Source organism: Antechinus flavipes, chromosome 3 (assembly GCF_016432865.1).
Source record: "Antechinus flavipes isolate AdamAnt ecotype Samford, QLD, Australia chromosome 3, AdamAnt_v2, whole genome shotgun sequence".
NCBI classification, from domain to species: domain Eukaryota; kingdom Metazoa; phylum Chordata; class Mammalia; order Dasyuromorphia; family Dasyuridae; genus Antechinus; species Antechinus flavipes.
In genome coordinates this window covers 572,076,636-572,094,996 of record NC_067400.1, presented here as the reverse complement: position 1 = coordinate 572,094,996, position 18,361 = coordinate 572,076,636, and the positions used below count along the sequence as shown (strand labels likewise).

The 18,361-nt window shown below is 53.5% G+C and overlaps 1 protein-coding gene across 3 annotated transcripts in view; it reads left to right on the top strand.

Annotated features, from left to right (window-relative positions):
* ZNF362 (zinc finger protein 362) overlaps positions 1–9,985 on the top strand; it is a 34,863-nt gene extending 24,878 nt beyond the window's left edge. For all 3 annotated transcript variants that reach the window (XM_051987971.1, XM_051987972.1, XM_051987970.1), the window contains 4 exons: positions 2,424–2,648; positions 5,288–5,366; positions 5,511–5,669; positions 7,364–9,985. In XM_051987971.1, the coding sequence (XP_051843931.1) occupies positions 2,424–2,648; positions 5,288–5,366; positions 5,511–5,669; positions 7,364–7,480 (580 nt within the window). In that variant the 3' untranslated portion in view covers positions 7,481–9,985. The remainder of the gene's footprint in view (positions 1–2,423; positions 2,649–5,287; positions 5,367–5,510; positions 5,670–7,363) is intronic.
* The last annotated feature ends 8,376 nt before the right edge of the window (positions 9,986–18,361 follow it).

Genomic DNA, 18,361 nt, shown 5'->3' with positions numbered 1-18,361 from the left:
CTGAGTGCATGGAGGGGATGACCTACCTGAGAGAGGCAAGCAGTGGCTTCCAGGCTCCCAGAGCCAGCACTGGGGATGAGATACACCCCAAGGAAGCAGGGGTGAAGCCCAGAAACTCTGAGGTCGTCAGTGCCCGAGCTACCATCTGGACTCAGCCTCTGATTCCAAGCTGAGCACCTGTGCCTCTCTGCCTGGGCAATAGGGAGCCATTGAAGATTCTTCAGCAAATGAGTGACATGATCAGATTGATATACTGGTAGCATATACTTTACATCTCATCCTTACTGCAGCCCTAGGAGATAGAAGCTACTGTTAGATTTATTTTGTAGATGAGAAAACTGAAGCAGATAGAGCAGCCATCAAATGTCTGAGGCAGGATTTGAATTCAGGTCTTTCCGACTCCAGTACTAGCACTGGATCTACTATACCACCTACCCTAAGTGTTATAGTATACTATACCTGCCTATCCTAGCAGCATGGGAAGACCTGGGGAATGGAGGCAGGGAGATATGTTTAGAGCACTCCTTCAGGAGTTGTAGGGTGAGAGAGATGCTAGGGAGGGGTGCCCTGGGTTGAACATGGGGGCACCCCAGCAGAACTAGCCATCAGGCTTTGGAAGAGAAATAAGCCTAGATCGAGACTTCCTGAGTGTACTGGGCCAAACCCAGGGGAAGTCGAGACCTGGAGGGGCCCTCAGAAACTACTGGAGGCTTGGCTTAAGAGAGAGGTCAGGGCTGGAGAGAAAAACTGCCTAGAGAGGGAAGGATCCTGGAAGGAAGCAGGTTGCTGGGAAGTATCCACATGAAGGAGTGCAAAGAGCATCAGTTCTAGTCAGACCTGGGTTCAAAGCCTCCCTTAGATGCCAGCTGAGGGGTTGTAAAATGGGGGGGGGGGTTTGGGCTAGCCGGCCCTTGAGCCCTTTCCTGGCTCTAAGTCCTGGCTCTCTGATAGTATAGCTGCACATCAGGAAAGGTTCACGGCTTCAAGTCCTTCAGCAATGGTCTGGCTGTCCAGGAGCAGCCCAGGATGGGACATGACACATGATGGGGTCAGGGCTGGGCAGGAGGCAGGTGAAGCCAGAATGGGGTGGGAGGCTCAGGCTGGGTTCAGGTCCTGGAGGATGTGCACAACATTAGTGGAAAGGAGTCCTGGTGCTCCGAGTGGAGGGTCAGTGACAGTGGCAGGAGAGGAGCCTGGGCTGGGTTCTGGTACCCTCTGGATGCCAGCCAGGAGGATGGAGGGGGCAGGCGTGTGATTGGAGGGCACACTCTGACCACACTGGCTCCTAAGGGGAGTGGTCTGGGGGCCTGCCAGCTCCTGGCCCAGGCAAAAGAGGTGCTTAGGAGGGAAGTAGTCCCTTCACGACAGGTCCTGGCTCCAGGACAGTGGTGGAAGAGTGGTGGGACCTGGGAGCCAAATAATGCCAAAGGAGGGAAGTGACGGCCTCCCCGGCCCGGCCCCAGCCAGACCCTTCAGAGTGTGTTCTAGGAAACCCACAAGCCGGAGGGTATCCGGACAGTGAGTGAGGAGGAAATGAGGGGCTTATTCTGGGCAAGAAAAGACTCCCTGGCCTCGGGTCTCTGTGACAGGGTGCATGGGGAGGGCCCGGCGTTCAGGGGCACAGGGGGTGGCGAGGAACAGAGCTTGTGGAGAGGCAGATTTTAGGGCCCATCCTCTGTAAGCTCTCTGAAGACATCTGGCTAGAAGTTTAATGAGTGCTTGGTGAGTTAAATCGTTATATAACCAGCGCCGGCCTGAAAAGTTGGGGTTACCCCGCTCCCTGGCAGTCATCGAGCCGATGTGGGAGTTTTCCTCGTCAGGGGACGGAGGCAGGGAGGCTTCTGAGGCCCCGTGCAGCCCTGAGTCTGGCTTGGTGGATCAGGCCAGAGAGGGAGGAGGTGTGCTTGCGGAGGAGGGAGGCGGGGTGCCTCCGGCCCTCCCCGCGGTGGGGAGCCAGCCCCTCCTTATTTGAAGCTCCTGGGCCTCCAGGTTTGAGGCCGGCCTTCTCAGGTGTGAGGTGGCTTCCAGTCCAGAGAGCCCTGGTGTGGGCTCCTCCCCGGGCATTCTCAGGTGTGACTCTGGGTGAGACCTCCTCCTCCCACCTCTCCCCAAACTGGGCCCTATCTGCTCTCAGGCGGTTGGTAAGCATTTATTAAGCACCAACTGCACACCAGGCACTAGGTGGAGCCTCAGAGATACAAAGAAAGGCAGGGACCGGCCCTGCTCCCTGGGTCTCCCTCAGCGGGAGGCTACCCAGGGAGGAGCCGGGTACAGCTGGAGAGAAAGCGCCCGCGGTCTCTGGGGCAGCCAGAAGAAATGCCCAGAGATGGAGGTGGGGCGCCGGGGTCAGGGGTCGTGGCTGAGGGGGAGGGGCGGGCCGCTGGGGGGCCCCCGGGCATGAGGCCTCTTCCTGTGCTCCCCAGGTGTAAGGTCTGCCCCTTGACCTTCTTCACCAAGTCCGAGATGCAGATCCACTCCAAGTCGCACACAGAGGCCAAGCCGCACAAGTGCCCGCACTGCTCCAAGTCCTTTGCCAACGCCTCCTACCTGGCCCAACACCTGCGCATCCACCTGGGTGTCAAGCCCTATCACTGCTCCTACTGTGAGAAATCCTTCCGCCAGCTCTCCCACCTCCAGCAGCACACCAGGTAAGAGGCAGCGCCCAGGAGGCCCGCCCCGGAAGGGGCGGGGCCCCGGGTGGGAGGGGCCAGGCGTCCAGCCCCGGGGGCAGCCTGAAACCGTGGCCCGGAGTCGGCATCCTGGACGGTCTCTGGGATCACGCGGAGGGCTGGGCTTCCGGCCTTCTCCGGCTCCGAGATGGGGCCTCTGGCCCAGGAACAGTCCCTAACCCCGGGCGGGAGCCCTCCGCCGGACCTTTGGTCACTCCTCAGGGGGGGAGCGGGGCCTGGGGCGGACAGCCTGAGGAGATGGCGGCCGTCCCCGGCCAGGGGGACACCGGCTCCTTCCCCGGGCTGCAGGGCCTGAGACTGCGGGGGGCGAGCGCGCGCCGTCACTTCTCGGGCGCAGGGAGGACAGACAGACAGAAGGGAGGCCGAGGGTCGGGGAAAGAGGGCCCGCCCGTGCGGCTCCGGAGGGGCGGCCCTGGACGGCGGCCCGAGGCGGGAAGGAACCTATTGGACAAGGCTCCAGAGCCTCTGGGAGGGACTCCCTGGAGCCCCCGCTGAGTGTGGAAAGGGCCCGCCTGCCTCTGCTCCAGGAGCTGCCCCCGCCCCAGGAGTCCTCCACCCCAGGAGTCCTCCCGCCCCAGGAGTCCTCCCACCCCAGGAGTCCCCCAGCCCCAGGAGTCCTCCGGTCCCAGGAGTCCCCCCGCCCCAGGAGTCCCCCCCCCCAGGAGTCCTCCCACCCCAGGAGTCCTCCCACCCCAGGAGTCCTCCCACCCCAGGAGTCCCCCGGCCCCAGGAGTCCTCCCGCCCCAGAGGCCGGAGCAGGGCTCAGCGAGGCCGCTGCTCCCGCAGGGGGAGTGAGGCAGTAATAAGCGCTAATACAGATTGTGCTCGCCATGTGTGAGAACTCTGCTAAGCACTTTACAAGTAGCTCATCTGAACACCCTCGGGAGGTAGATGCTCTTGTTACCCCCACTTTACAGATAGGGAAACGGAGGCAGAGGGTAATGACTACGAGTAAGTATCTGAGGCTGGATTTGAACTCAGCTCTTCCTGGCTCAGGGCCAGCCCTGTAACCACCGCAGCCCCCTTGTAGCTGGTGCCCCAGGGCAGGGCCACGGGCTCATGCTGCCTGAGGTCTCCTGGCCAGCTCCCACTCCCCCGAGCTCCCAAAGGCCTGGCCGTGGCCCCTGCCCCAGTCCAGCCCCGTCAGTGGGCAGGAGGGGAAACGAGGCTCGGAGAGCAGAAGGGAGCTGTGCAAGCTCAGCGGGCAGATCCTGGGTCTCGGCCTCTCAGGCCAGGTTCCCCTTCCTAATTAAGTTACTCCCACTAGAGAGCTCCCGTGTGACTGAGGAGCACCCACCGGCCTGCGCCTCGATCCCGAGGACTTGGGGAGGCTGGGAAAGGGTGGCCGCGGGGCTAGAGCTGTCTGCGCAGCGGGATTTTAGCCAAGTCAGTGACTTGGATGAAGACGTAGATGGCGCGCTCACCCCACTTACAGACAGGGGAGGAACCGCCCTCCCACTGGCTGATAGAGGAAGCAGAGTTTTGTCAGGGGGGCTCCTCCGGGCCTGGGACTTCTGCTCCAGCACTCCGCCCACTTTGAGGCACTTGGCTCTGGGGCATTCTGAAGGGAGGGGGCACAGCTGCTGCCCCTCCGGAGCTCCGTCTGGCTGGGGACAGCAGCCAGGAGTCGGAAAGATGGCGGTCAGAGCCAGGGGGAGTGCCAGCAGGAAGGAAGGTCCTGGAAGAGCAGTGATTTGAGTTTAACCTTGAAGAATAGGGAGGCTTTGGGTAGGAGAGAAAGGTCATTCCAGGCAGGAGAGAGGGTGAGCAGAGAGAGGCTGAATGGGTAAAGAAGTGTCTGGAATCCGGGGGAGCGGCCCCCTGGGGCAGAGAGCTTTTTGGGGACGACGTTGTGGACCCCCAAAGGCAGGATGAGGAGTTAGGGCTTCACCCTCTAGGGCGTGGGGAGTTGTGGGCAGTTTGGGGCAAGGGAAGGATATGACGAGAGGTGGGCTTTAGCAGACCCGAAAGAGGTTGGGGGGACAGGGGGACAGATCAGAAGATTGGTGACATGAGGAGGGCCTGAGTGGGCGGTGTCTGTGACTGTGTGTGTGACTGTAGGTGAGTGTCTGTGACTGTGTCTGAGTCCGTGTATGTCTGTGAGTGTGTCTGAGTGTGTGTCTGTGAGTGTGAGTGTGTCTGTGAGTGTCTGTGACTGTCTGTGTCTGAGTCCGTGTATGTCTGTGAGTGTGTCTCAGTGTGTGTGTGTGCTGGAGTGTGTCTGTGACTGTGAGTGTGTCTGTGAGTGTCTGTGACTGACTCTGTGCAGGAGTGTCTGTGACCCTGAGTGGGGGTCTGGCTGTGGGCCCCTGTGGGTGTTGGCCAGGGCCCAGGAGCTGGGGGAAGGCCGGGACTAGCCCAGCCCGGGCCTGATGCTCGGTTTCCGGGAAGTTCTGCAGCTTCGGGCTCTCCTGGCCCTGGCCTGGCTTGGGACTTTGGTGGGCGGGTAGGTCTCGCGGTCTCTCTCCCGCGGTGGTGGCTTGGAGACTGGGGGACTGGGGGCCTTTCTGGGCCCCCATCCCAGGGCTGGAGAGCCTTACTGGCGGCAGCCTGCCCTCCATTGCCCAGCCTCACTCCATGCCCTGGGACCTTTGCAGAATTCACACTGGAGACAGACCCTACAAGTGCCCACATCCCGGCTGTGAAAAGGCTTTTACCCAGCTTTCCAACCTCCAGGTCAGTGGTCCCCGCCAGCCGGTCCGGGAGAGGGAGGCCCGAGGGCACTGGAGGCTGCGCCGCTGGGGGCGGGCGAGGCTCGGGAGGGGTCCGAGGGGCCGGGAGGGCCTTTTGTCACTCCGCCCTTCCCCCTCCACTCCCCAGTCTCACCAGCGACAGCACAATAAAGACAAACCGTACAAGTGTCCGAACTGTTACCGGGCCTACACGGACTCCGCCTCCCTGCAGATCCACCTCTCCGCCCATGCCATCAAACACGCCAAGGCCTACTGCTGCAGCATGTGTGGGCGTGCCTACACCTCGGTGAGTGGGGCTCCGGAGCTGCCCCAAGCGGGAGAGGGCGGGGCACGAGGTGGCTCCCCCAGCGGGAGAGGGCGGGGCATGAGGTGGCTCCCCCAGCGGGAGAGGGCGGGGCATGAGGTGCACTGCCCCCAGCGGGAGAGGGCGGGGCATGAGGTGGCTTCCCCAGCGGGAGAGGGTGGGGCATGAGGTGGCTCCCCCAGCGGGAGGGGGCGGGGCATTAGGTGCACTGCCCCCAGCGGGAGAGGGCGGGGCATGAGGTGGCTTCCCCAGCGGGAGGGGGCGGGGCACGAGGTGGCTCCCCCAGCGGGAGAGGGCGGGGCATGAGGTGCACTGCCCCCAGCGGGAGGGGGCGGGGCATGAGGTGGCTTCCCCAGCGGGAGAGGGCGGGGCATGAAGTGCACTGCCCCCAGCGGGAGAGGGCGGGGCATGAGGTGGCTCCCCCAGCGGGAGGGGGCGGGGCATGAGGTGGCTTCCCCAGCGGGAGAGGGCGGGGCATGAGGTGAGCTCCCCCAGCGGGAGAGGGCGGGGCATGAGGTGCACTGCCCCCAGCGGGAGAGGGCGGGGCATGAGGTGGCTCCCCCAGCGGGAGGGGGCGGGGCATTAGGTGCACTGCCCCCAGCGGGAGAGGGCGGGGCATGAGGTGGCTTCCCCAGCGGGAGGGGGCGGGGCACGAGGTGGCTCCCCCAGCGGGAGAGGGCGGGGCATGAGGTGCACTGCCCCCAGCGGGAGAGGGCGGGGCATGAGGTGAGCTCCCCCAGCGGGAGAGGGCGGGGCATGAGGTGCACTGCCCCCAGCGGGAGAGGGCGGGGCATGAGGTGAGCTCCCCCAGCGGGAGAGGGCGGGGCATGAGGTGCACTGCCCCCAGTGGGAGAGGGCGGGGCATGAGGTGGCTCCCCCAGCGGGAGGGGGCGGGGCATTAGGTGCACTGCCCCCAGCGGGAGAGGGCGGGGCATGAGGTGGCTTCCCCAGTGGGAGGGGGCGGGGCACGAGGTGGCTCCCCCAGCGGGAGAGGGCGGGGCATGAGGTGCACTGCCCCCAGCGGGAGAGGGCGGGGCATGAGGTGGCTCCCCCAGCGGGAGGGGACGGGCACGAGGTGGCTCCCCCAGCGGGAGGGGGCGGGGCACGAGGCGGCTCCCCAAGCGGGAGAGGGCGGGGCATGAGGTGGCTCCCCCCAGCGGGAGAGGGCGGGGCACGAAGTGGCTCCCCCAGCGGGAGGGGGCGGGGCATGAGGTGCACTGCCCCCAGCGGGAGAGGGCGGGGCATGAGGTGGCTTCCCCAGCGGGAGGGGGCGGGGCATTAGGTGCACTGCCCCCAGCGGGAGGGGGCGGGGCATGAGGTGGCTCCCCCAGCGGGAGGGGGCGGGGCACGAGGTGGCTCCCCCAGCGGGAGAGGGCGGGGCACGAGGTGGCTCCCCCAGCGGGAGGGGGCGGGGCACGAGGTACGCTGCCCCCTAGCGGGAGGGGGCGGGGTACGAGGTACGCTGCCCCCCAGCGGCCCCCCGCGGGTCCAGGGGCACAACCCAAGTGAGCGCCTCCTCAGCCTTCCGCTCCCCAGACGTGTGGCGAATTGCCCCGGGTCTGGGTGCCCGGGAAGGTGCAGTTCTCCGAGATGGCCACAGGGTGGAGCCCCGCACGCCCCGGGCCAGCCCCTAGGGAAGGAAGGATGCCCCCTAAATGTGCCCTCCCTCCCTGCAGGAGACATACTTGATGAAGCACATGTCCAAACACACTGTGGTGGAACATCTGGTCACCCACCATTCACCCCAAAGGACGGAGTCTCCCGGCATCCCCGTGCGGATCTCGCTCATCTGAAGCTAGGGCCCCCCTCCGCTCTGCGTGCCCCCTCCCCCAGCCTCCGCAGGCAGGGGCACAGAAACGAAACCGATCGGAACCTCCCCCCGCCCAGCCCCCCGCTCCGGCCACGCCGCTCTCCCGCACCACGCCGCACCGAGGGGCCGCTGTCCGCCGCCACCGACTCCCCCGGGAGCTCCCGCTCACTTCAGTCCAGTTCACTGCTAGGAGGCTTGGAAGAGTTCCCCGGGCCGGGAGGCCGGCCAGCGGCAGTGGCCACCGGGGGATTCCGGACAGTTTGGTGACATCCAAAGACGATTTCAGAGCACTTTGAACCTCTCTCTGTTGGGTTGTCTTTAGTTCGCCCCCCTCCCTTTATTGGGTTGGTTTTTTCGTTTGTTTTCTTTTCTTTCTACTTCCTTTTAAAAAAAAATAACAACAAAAATATTTATTGGCCAAGAAGTTGGTGCTGCTAAAATGGAAAAATCAAAAGGAAAATTGGACAGACGGACACGGAGAGCCACAGGGTGGGGGCCTCTCACCTTCTGCCGGCCGCCCAGGGGAGCCCCGGGCAGAAAGGGAGCCAGCCGGGTCACCGAGACCCCTTGGAAATGACCGCACGGACGCTGGAGCTTAGGCCCCGAGCTGGGGAGGAGGCTTAGTGGGAGAAGCCTGGAGCTGGGGGAGGGGCCAGAATACTAACCTCTCCCCTCGGGTCCCAGGCGGGGCTGGGCCTCCCCCCGTCCTGGGTAGGCCCCAGTCCCTAGCACAGGCTCCACTGCACCCACCCAGAGAGGCTTCCACAGGAAGCAAGAGGTGGAGATCCAAGACTAAGAGAGGCGCCCTGGCCCCAGACCTCCAGGACCAGCTTTCCTTCCCCTGTCCTAAGGGAGTAACTGTCCTGAAGGGGAAGGGCAGGAGGGAGGTCTTGAGCCTCCCTCGGTGTGGAAGCTTGTGAGGGCCGCCGGTGGAAATGATCCTGCCCCCCTCCTGGCCTCTCCTTGCTCTGACAATGGTGCTCCCTGGGTTCCTGCCCCCCTTGGGCCCTGTGACTCCAGTCGTGAGTGCCCCAGTCTACCTCCAGTGCTGGCTAGGATGAGAATATTCCTCTACCTCTCCTGACATTCCTGTCTGCTCTGGGACCTGGCCGGGGAGGGGGGGGGGGGACAGGCAGAGCGGACCCGGGTGGCCAAGCCCCAGAATCCTCCCTGATCTCCTGGGCAGCCCAGTCACATTTCCTCTCCCATGTTGGGGACCCACGGAGTCCACCTTCCCCGAGACTGTCCATCCCCCACCCAGGCTGGGAGCAGAGCCCTAACCTGGGAGAGGATTTTGTGTCTTCCACGCTGGGGTGAGCTCAAGGTAGGCATAGACAGCCAGGCCAAGTCAGGTCCCTGAAAGCTCACCGATCTAGTGGCCAGTGGCCATACTGCAAAACGGGGAGTGGACTTTTCCCCTAGCTTCTGGGTCCCCCCATAGGCCCTGAAGAAATTCAGGCCTCGGGACCCCTCAAGTCCCTCAAACCCAGGAGGCTTTGACAGGACAGCTGAGAGGGGCCTCAGGCTGTTGGGAACTGGGGGAGGGGGAAGGATTGGCTCTGGGGGGGAGGGGAAGTTTGGGTGGCTCTGGGGCCTTGGACACTTGGTACCTACCCCAACACAGCCTAAGGCGAGCAAGAGAAGAATTCTAGGTCACCTCCTCATACCCAACCTGATAACGATGGCACTTATCACCCTGTGCAAAGGCCCAGGCCAGAGAGCCCCTTCACCCCATCCCCCAGCCTCCATCCCTGCAGGGTCCCTCAGGGGTGGAGGGGCACTGAGGAAAGCAGCCGGTCAGAGGGCCGGTGGCCAGCCCCAGCACCCCCACCCTGATCTGAAAGCCATTCGTGTCTCCCCATGTATATAGGATCCATGTACAGAGCCCGGAGGAGCCCCAACAACCCCCTCACCAGAAAGGAAAAAAAAAAAAACCTAGACAAAAAATTCATCTATATCTTCTGTATCTTTTAAGTTCCGTTCTGAATATTAACTGTGTTATTTTTATACACTTTTTAAGCCTTAACAATGTCATTGTTTGACCAGCTGTTTGATGCCCTTTTGGTTCCACGTATTTTTCACTGGGTTCTTTTCCCTTGTTTCTGGCTCTTTGATGTTGTATGATACTCAGTATTGTAGCCTTTTTGTCAGCATGTTAATACCCTGTAAATACGCTCTGACACTCCTGTTAACACCCCCTTTTTCTTTTGTCTATGGAACCTCCAGGCCACCGAATTTAGATCTAGTTCCCTTACTAAGAAAGAAAAACGGTTCCAGATGTTTGATTCTTTTGTCCACTTTCTGGACCTGGCGTTGCAGGGCCGAGGAGGTGGGACCTCAGAAGGGAAAGTTTGCATTATGTTAAAAATAAATTTTTTTAAAAAGCAAAATGTGGGGAAAAAAAAACTAATGAAAAAAAAATTAAAAGCCCTATGCTCTTTGTATTTCTCTGTTGTGAAAAAAATAAAACTGTACTACGACTGGGCGGTCCAGGTGTCCTGGTGTGGTCTCTGGGTGGGTGACCAGGGGCTGTCCAGGTGAGGGAGGGCAGGGATGATTGAGCATTCTCTAGGCTCAGCGACTTTCCAGGCTTGAGGATGTCACAGAAGCAATAATCTGAGGTCCCTGCAGTGAGCTCACAGGGCCAGGGTCTAACGCCGTGGGTTCTCAAGCAGGGGAAGGGCAGAAAGTGCTGGAGCTGAAGTCAGCAAAGCCAGCTTTGATTTCCGCTGATAGTTGTGGGCAAGTCATGTAAACCTCAGTCTCAGTTTCCTATAAAACTAAGATAATATTAGCACCTAATTCGTGGCGAGGCTCAGACTAAGGGGTATCTATAAAATAAATTTTAAAGCATTATCAGGAGAAGCGTCATTCACAGGGCAGGGGGCCACCCTTTGCCACCACATCCCTTGCTTTCTTCTGGAGATTATCTATCCGAGAAACAGGTGCTTGCCTTCCTGATTTCCCCAAATCGATTTTCTCAGCCTTGGGAAGGCAGCCTCCCTTCAAGGGAAGGACGCCCAGAAGAGTTCTCTGGGGAAATCCCCTCTGCAAGCTTGTAGGTCAGTGATCTGGGACCTGGGGAGGAGAAGTCACTGTCAGGATAGCAGAGTGGGCTGGACTCCTGGGATAGGGAGTGAGGGGCAGCCCTAGTGGCCACGGGAAGGGGGTCCTGAAGAAAGAAGCTTTACCCATAACTCAAGGTGGGGGTGGAGTAAACTTTCTCATTCAGAACGGCAGCTCAGAACTGGGAGCCTGGCACTAGGGGTATCTGCCCTCTCTCTTCAGACCCTCCTAGTGCCACTAGTCCCAAACAGACCCTCCAAGGATTCCGATAGACACCCCACTTCTTGGCTCAATCAAGCTGGGGAGACGAGCTCTGGATTTGTGGAGTAGCACTGGCCCTGGTGACAGGCCCTCGGTCTGCCTTCTGTGCTTTGCTTACTTTTGGCTTTGTATTTCCAGCACCTAGTATAGGGGCTGGCATGCTATTGGTGCTTAATCAGTATTTGCTGAAATTAAGAAATCAGACTTTTTTTTTTTTTTTTTTTTTTTTTTTTTACCCAGAATCTTGTTCTCTGTTCCCTAGATGGGATCTCCAGCTTAGACCTCATGTGAGAAAAAAAGGTGGAAGGAAGAGGCTCTCTGGGTGGGGTCTCCATTCAATGCCCTCAGAAGCAGGAGTCCACCTCCAACCTCATTCTGCTGGCTTCCCACACATGTCGCTGCTCCCAAGAGGTGTTCATACCCCACCTCAGGCTCATCCACTTAACTTCTGGCCTCATCTGCAATGAAACGTTACAGCCCCTTCTAACTCCTGTCTACCACCTATAAAACCTATTTCTCACCCTCCACCCCTCACCACCATGATGTCGAAGAATGAAGGAGCCATAAGAGACCTTGGAAGTCAACTAGTCCAACCCATTTCATCATTAGATGATGCTGATAGCCACTCAGTAGGGACTCCTCCAGTTACCCTAGCACAACTCCTCCTGGGATTGTAAATCCTGTCATGTTCTTTAATTATCAAACTGAGCCCTGCCCTCACTCTTTTCAGAGTGACCCTGATTCATTTTCAAGGGACATGGGGATTTATGGATCTGACCAATTATTATTAGCAATTATATTAGTTAATATAATATTACATAATATACAGTGTAATATAATAACATATAGTGTCTGAAGGTTTGCAAAGCATCCTATGTATATTATCTCATTATATAGCTGAGCCCCCACCCTTTGGTGAAACTGCCTTCTTTCTGACTTGCTATATTTCGGTGAATGCTGGTTGAGTGACCTTGGGATAATAGATTGATTTTCCACACAAATAGATGTATGTGCTCTAATGCTGTCTGCAATTGTTTTTTTTGGAGGGGGGTGTTGCTGAGGCAATTAGGGTTAGGTAACTCACCCAGGGTCACACAGCTAGGACGCAGTAAGTGTCTGAAGTCAGATTTGAACTTTGGTCCTCCTGACTTCAGGGCTGGTGCTCTATCCACTGCACCTCCTAGCTGTCCTTCTGCAATTATTTTTACTCAGCATAGAAATGATGTTTCTAAATAGTACATGATGAGATAACAAAACATAATAAAACAAGCTACTGATTGGCTACAAGCAAACTGTTCTCCTAAGGCCAGATATAGAAGGAGTCCTGGGAAATGTACAGCTTACTGTAAGGCACTCCCCATTGTCCCTTCCCTTCGGGTGGGCAAAAGAGGGACCACTCAATGTGCAAAAGAAGGAAGTAAAAGTGAGGGGAGAACTAGCCCTAAGATTGAGGGCACAGGGAATTGACTAAGGGTTTGAGTGGACTGTGGGATCTTAGCTCAAACCTGGGGGTGAAACTTGAGCCCAGCTGTCTTGTTGCTAGCAGCCCCTCCATCCTTCTGGGATTGTAGTTGGTGCATTTCTGAGCAAGGTAAAGCATGGATTCCTGGCCAGTGCCAGGGGAAGCTGCTGCCACTGAGCTAATCCTGAGCTCCGGGGTCTCTGACCTATGGGCTGCAGCTGCTGCTTCTCTGGTCCTTGCTCTCCCACTCCCCCAGCCCCAGAGCCCCCAGTTGCTCCACTTCTCGTTGGAGTTAGGCTTCCTCTTGAGCTTCTCCAGGTATTTCACTGGGAACGATTCCTGCTCCCCCCTGCCCTCAGTCCAGACAGTAAGGTTCCAGCACACCCCACCGTGCTCGGGGGCTGTGGGTTCTCACCCTTCCCACACACTTCCTATGACTGCCCACAGACCAGCTCCTACTTACACCATGACTCGCCTGTACGATCCATGGCTTCCCACACTCATGACGGCGTCCACACACACGCCTGAGCTCACATTCCAGAACGGGGGACCAGGATGGTGAAAAGCCTTCACGTGGGCTTGGGATCATGGAACGGACTCACTGAAGGGAATGGGCGTGTGCCTTCAGAAGAGAAATCTTGGTGGAGATCTGATAGCTCTCTAGCGTATGAAAGCCTATTCCCTGAAAGAAAAATTAGATTTAAGATGATGGATTCAGAGCTGGGATGGACCTTAGATGCCCATCAATCCTCTCATTTTCCATAGGAAAAACCTGAGGCATGGAGACTAAGTGATTTACCCAGGATCCCACAGTAAGTTAGTGATTGAGGCAGAAACTCAGCTCAAGAACACAGTAGAAGAACACATACCTGAGGCTGGATTCGAACTCAGATCTTCCTGATTCTAAATCTAGTCTCCTTTCTGTTGAACCTGCTTGCTATGCTTGGCCCTAGAGGGCAGAATTCAGAGAGATAAGTGAACATTACATTAAAACATATATAGGCTTAATGGAAAGAAAAGATTTCTGATAATTACAGTTATAAAAAGTTAAAAAAAAAAAACTTTGATAGAAGTCTTTTACAGAGGTTGAGACTTCTTCTTGGTTATTGTGTAGAAGGGATTCTTGTTCAAGTTGAACTAGAGGGCTTCGAGCCTTCTTCCAAACCTGAGTCTGTGATTCTACACTTCCCTCCCCCATCCCCACTCCCAGCACCCCACCCTCATCATTGTGTGGAGCACACACTTACCATGCCCCTCCATGGCTCCCCTCCCATCCCAGCTCTCCCAAATATTCTACACCCCACCCCAGACCACAGCCCGGCGCCACATTGCCGCCCCCATCTCCAGACTCTCCCCCACACCACGGATCCACATGCACCACAGCTACCCAAACTACCAGAAGTCCGATCATCCCACCTGCACGTGATCCCGGGGGGCTCCATCACACGCCAGGGATCTGTCTGCACCACGTCTCCAGCATCAACCACAAGGGCTCCCACAAACACCATGGGTCCCCAAGTGAAAGATAAAGGCTCTCCCACAAACCACAACCTCCCCCCAAGCCTCTGCTGCCAGACCAGCCCCACACCACAGCTTCCACCAACTGCCTCCTCCCCACACCACAGCTCTAGTACACACCATCGCTCCCTGATATGCGCCTTTCATACGCTGCAGTCCTTCCCTCTCCCACACATGGCCACTACCTTACATTAAACTCTTATCATTTCTCTACTGGACCAGCGTAAGAAGAATCTCTTTCTTTTCTCTTTCTTTCTTTCTTTCTTTCTTTCTTTCTTTCTTTCTTTCTTTCTTTCTTTCTTTCTTTCTTTCTTTCTTTCTTTCTTTCTTTCTTTCTTTCTTTCTTTTTCTTTCTTTCTTTCTTTCTTTCTTTCTTTCTTTCTTTCTTTCTTTTTCTTTCTTTCTTTCTTCTTTCTTTCTTTCTTTCTTTCTTTCTTTCTTTCTTTCTTTCTTTCTTTCTTTCTTTTTTCTTCCTCCCTCCCTCTTTCCCTCCCTCCCTTCCTCACTCCCTTCCTCCCTCCCTCCCTTCCTCCCTCCCTCCCTCCCTCCCTTCCTTCCTTCCTTCCTTCTTTCCTTCCTTCCTTCCTTCCTTCCTTCCTTCCTTCCTTCCTTCCTTCCTTCCTTCCTTCCTTCCTTCCTTCCTTCCTTCCTTCCTTCCTTCCTCTGAGTTCCAAATTAAGAGGCTTCTTTCTAACTAGACTTTTTAACCTCAAACTTCTTCTCTCTCCAATCTACCTAACCTCCATTTAGTTGACAAATTGAATTTACCTACATATTCAGTGTTTTGTTTATATCTATTTAGATGGGGGAAAGGGGAAAGAAGGGAACAAACACTTATTAAATGCCTGCTGTGTGCCAGGCACTGTGCTAAGCATTTTACAAATATCTCCTTTGCTGCTCACAATAACCTTGTGAAGCAGTTGTTATTATAACCTTCCTCATTTTGAAACTGAAGAAATGGAAGCAGATAGAGGTAATTGACTTCCCCAATGTCACACAGCTACTGTTTGAGGCTGGATTTTAACTCAGATCTTCCTGACTCCAAGTTCGGGACACTGTGCCACCTAATACTACGTCTTCTCCCTGTCCATCCATCCCTTTAGTATGTTAGCTCCTTGAAGACAAGCATTGGTGGTGAATTTTTTTTTTTTTATATCCTCAACACTGGAGAATTTTGGGAAGATAGTGGAGTAAGTTGGTAAATTTCAAGCTCTCCCAATTTCCCCACAAATAGAACACATTTGTGACTCTGGACAAGCATATGCTGGTGAAAAAACAAGACTTGGGGCAGAACTGGGATCCTCTAGATACAACCCGAGAAGATCTGGAGAAAGATCCTGGGGATTAACCTGTCTGAAGTGCAAACACCTCCAGGCTAGCTCCAGGAAAACAAGTGGGGATCCCTCCAGCTATCTGATGACAGCTGGAGCCTCAGCAGGAACCACAGAGACTTTCACTTCCCATACTGTTTGAGGAGTGGGGGGTTGAGTCTGGGAAGACAGAGCAAACCTTGGCTGATTGGGGGAACTCCAGGCTCAGCCGTATTGCTGAGATGAGGCCCTGGCCAGCACCTGGTGATTGCAGAAGTAGTGGGACAGGGACACTTCAGGCTGTGGGCAAATGCAGGAGGGTGGAGTTCTTGGCTTGGGCTTCCAGGTCAGAGAGGAGAACTGAAGGGAAGCTTGAAGTACTATCCTCCCACCCTCCAATTAGAGATCCTTACACTAATACCGCTTACAAAAAAAAAAAAAAAAACAAAGAAGAAAGAATCCTACAATTGAACAGATTATGGGAACAAGGAAGGCTGGAATTCATCTTCAGAGAAGGATATTCAGGGAAAAAAAAAAAGCTTCTACCCCAAAGAATAATGTGAAATAGCTTCCTGCCCAGAGAGAATTTATACAAGAAATAAAAAAAAAATTAAAAATCAAATGAGAGATACTGAGGAAAAACTAAAGAAAAAAATTAAAACCATCCAAGAAAAACAAGATTATGAAAAAAAGCTAATCAATTAGAAAAGGAGGTACAGAGTCTCAGAGATGAAAATAACTCTTTGAAAATTAAAGTCGAGGGGCAGCTAAGTAGCAAAGTAGAATGAGCATCAGTACTAGAGTCAGGAGGACCTGAGTTCAATTCTGGTCTCAGACACTTAACACTTCCCAGCTGTGTGACCCTGGGCAAGTCACTTAACCCCAATTGCCTCAGCAAGTAGCAAAAACAAAAACAAAAACAAAATCGGACAAGGGAAAGCCAGCGAGAGACCAAGAAATAACAACAGATTATAAAAAATGAGAAAATAGAAAAAAAATGTGAAAAATTCTAATGTCCTGGTTAGCTTTTGGACGTTTTTGGACCGGCCTTTGTTTCAACAGAGTAATCACCACGAGAATACCCTTCACGGTGTTGTCTCCTGGCCTGGAAATGTAATGTTCTGGTTAGCTTTCTGGAGGCCCTTCAGAGATGGCCCCTCAGATAGGAAATGTAGGAGGATAGGCCAGCCACCACGAGGCTGATGAAGATGGAATGCTATCTTCCCTGAGTCCGTCTCCGAGTCTGTCCTCTAGATCTGACTCTGACCTCTTAAATACTCTATGACAACTAAATCCATTCATCATACTGAGTATAAACCAATCATTATATCACTAGGGAACCATTATTTGTTGTAAGATTAAATCAATCATACTAAACTAAAGAACTCACATGCTAAACTAGATAACCACTGTTTACCAATTACACTGAGTTAACAACTTGTAAGAATCCTTGTTTCAAGTACATTTCTCCAAAATTCTAGCCCATTACAAAAAAAAAAAAAATGTGAAACATCTTATTTAAAAAACTCCAACAGATCTGGAGAACAGATCAAGAAGAGAAAATATAAGAATTGTGCTGCTAGAAAGTTGTGACCAAAAAGAGAATCTTGACAATATAATGCAGGAAATAATCTAAGAATATTGTCCTGGAGTGACAGAACATTAGAGGAAAGTAGAAATAGAAAAAAGAATCCACCAATCACCACTTCAAAGAAAACCTTTGTGGAAAACACAGGAATATTATTGCTAAGTTTCGAAATCCCAAGCTCAAAAAGCAAATTTTGCAAGAAACAAGAACAAAACAAATTAAATATGCTGGAGCTACAATTAGAATTGTACAAGACTTATCAACAACTACAATAAAAGACCACAGGTCTTGGAATCATATCTATAGACAAGCAAAAGAACTAGAGCCACAAATATATTCAGCAAAATTATCTATAATTTCCAATGAGAAAACACAGACATTCAACAAACTTGCAAATTTTCAGGACTTTTCTATCAACCAAACCTGAATTTTACAAAAAATTTAACATAAAAGAGCCGATATAAAAGAGCAATTTTAAGGAACTCAGCATGTTTGAACTGTTTAAACATGGACAGATTGTTTATGCTTTTTATACATGGGAAATGTATACTTTAAGTTTAAGATTTACATCAATACTAGGTAAGCTCAAAAGAAAGATTGGCACAGTAAAGGTAAAAATAGTAATTACACTATGCAAATGAGGTGCAGAGGAAGAATAGATACAAAAGCATTAGAGGAGGGAGGAGGGCTCATAGTTCTAAAAACATTGGGAATGGATTCAATAGGCTACACTACATATATACCATGAAGGGTATAGCTCCCTCTAAAATAAAGAAATAATAGAGGGGAGGGATGAACAGATGGGGAAGCAATGGGTGAGGAAAGAACACAAGGGAGGGATCCTCCAATGGGGGGAGACTAAGTAATAGCAAGGGAAGTTATGGAACAGAATTTAATGAAAGAGTCAGTCGGGATAGGAATGACATGTATGTAAGTGGGGTATGTGTGTATGTGTTTGTGTATGTATAGATATATCTGCATATATCTGCATAAATATATCTTTTTTAACTGTAGATTGCTTGGAAGTGGAGGGAATGAAAGAGTTATATATGTGTGACTATGTGTATATGTGAATGTGTATGTATATATCTACGTATGTGTATATAAATCTATCCTTTCTTAATTATAGCCTGTTTAGGGGTAGAAGTGGGAAGAAAAGGAGGAAAAAAGAGTAAATTTTATATATATATTTATATATTTATATATAAATTTTTTTATATATTTATTTATATATATATATATATATATATATAATATATATATATATACACATGTATAATACACACACACACACATATACACACACACATATGTACTTTCTTAAATTAAATAGTTAAGAAATTAACTTTCTTAAACCCATCCCAGGTTCCCTGTGGAACCAATGATGCTACTACAGCATCTGCATACAGAAAGCATTTCTAGGAACTGGGATATCCCACGCAAAGACCTTATGTCAGGGGCTTTCCACTTTGTTTTGAAGGCCCTTTGGCAGTTAGGGGATGCCTGTGTACCCCTTTTTAAAAACAGTATCATGAAATGCACTAAATAAGATGCATAAGATTACAAAGGAAAACTATTATATTGAAATTAAAAAGTAATTTCTCCCCTCTACTCAAATTCACACTATCTGAAATATAATGTTACATATATATGTAATTT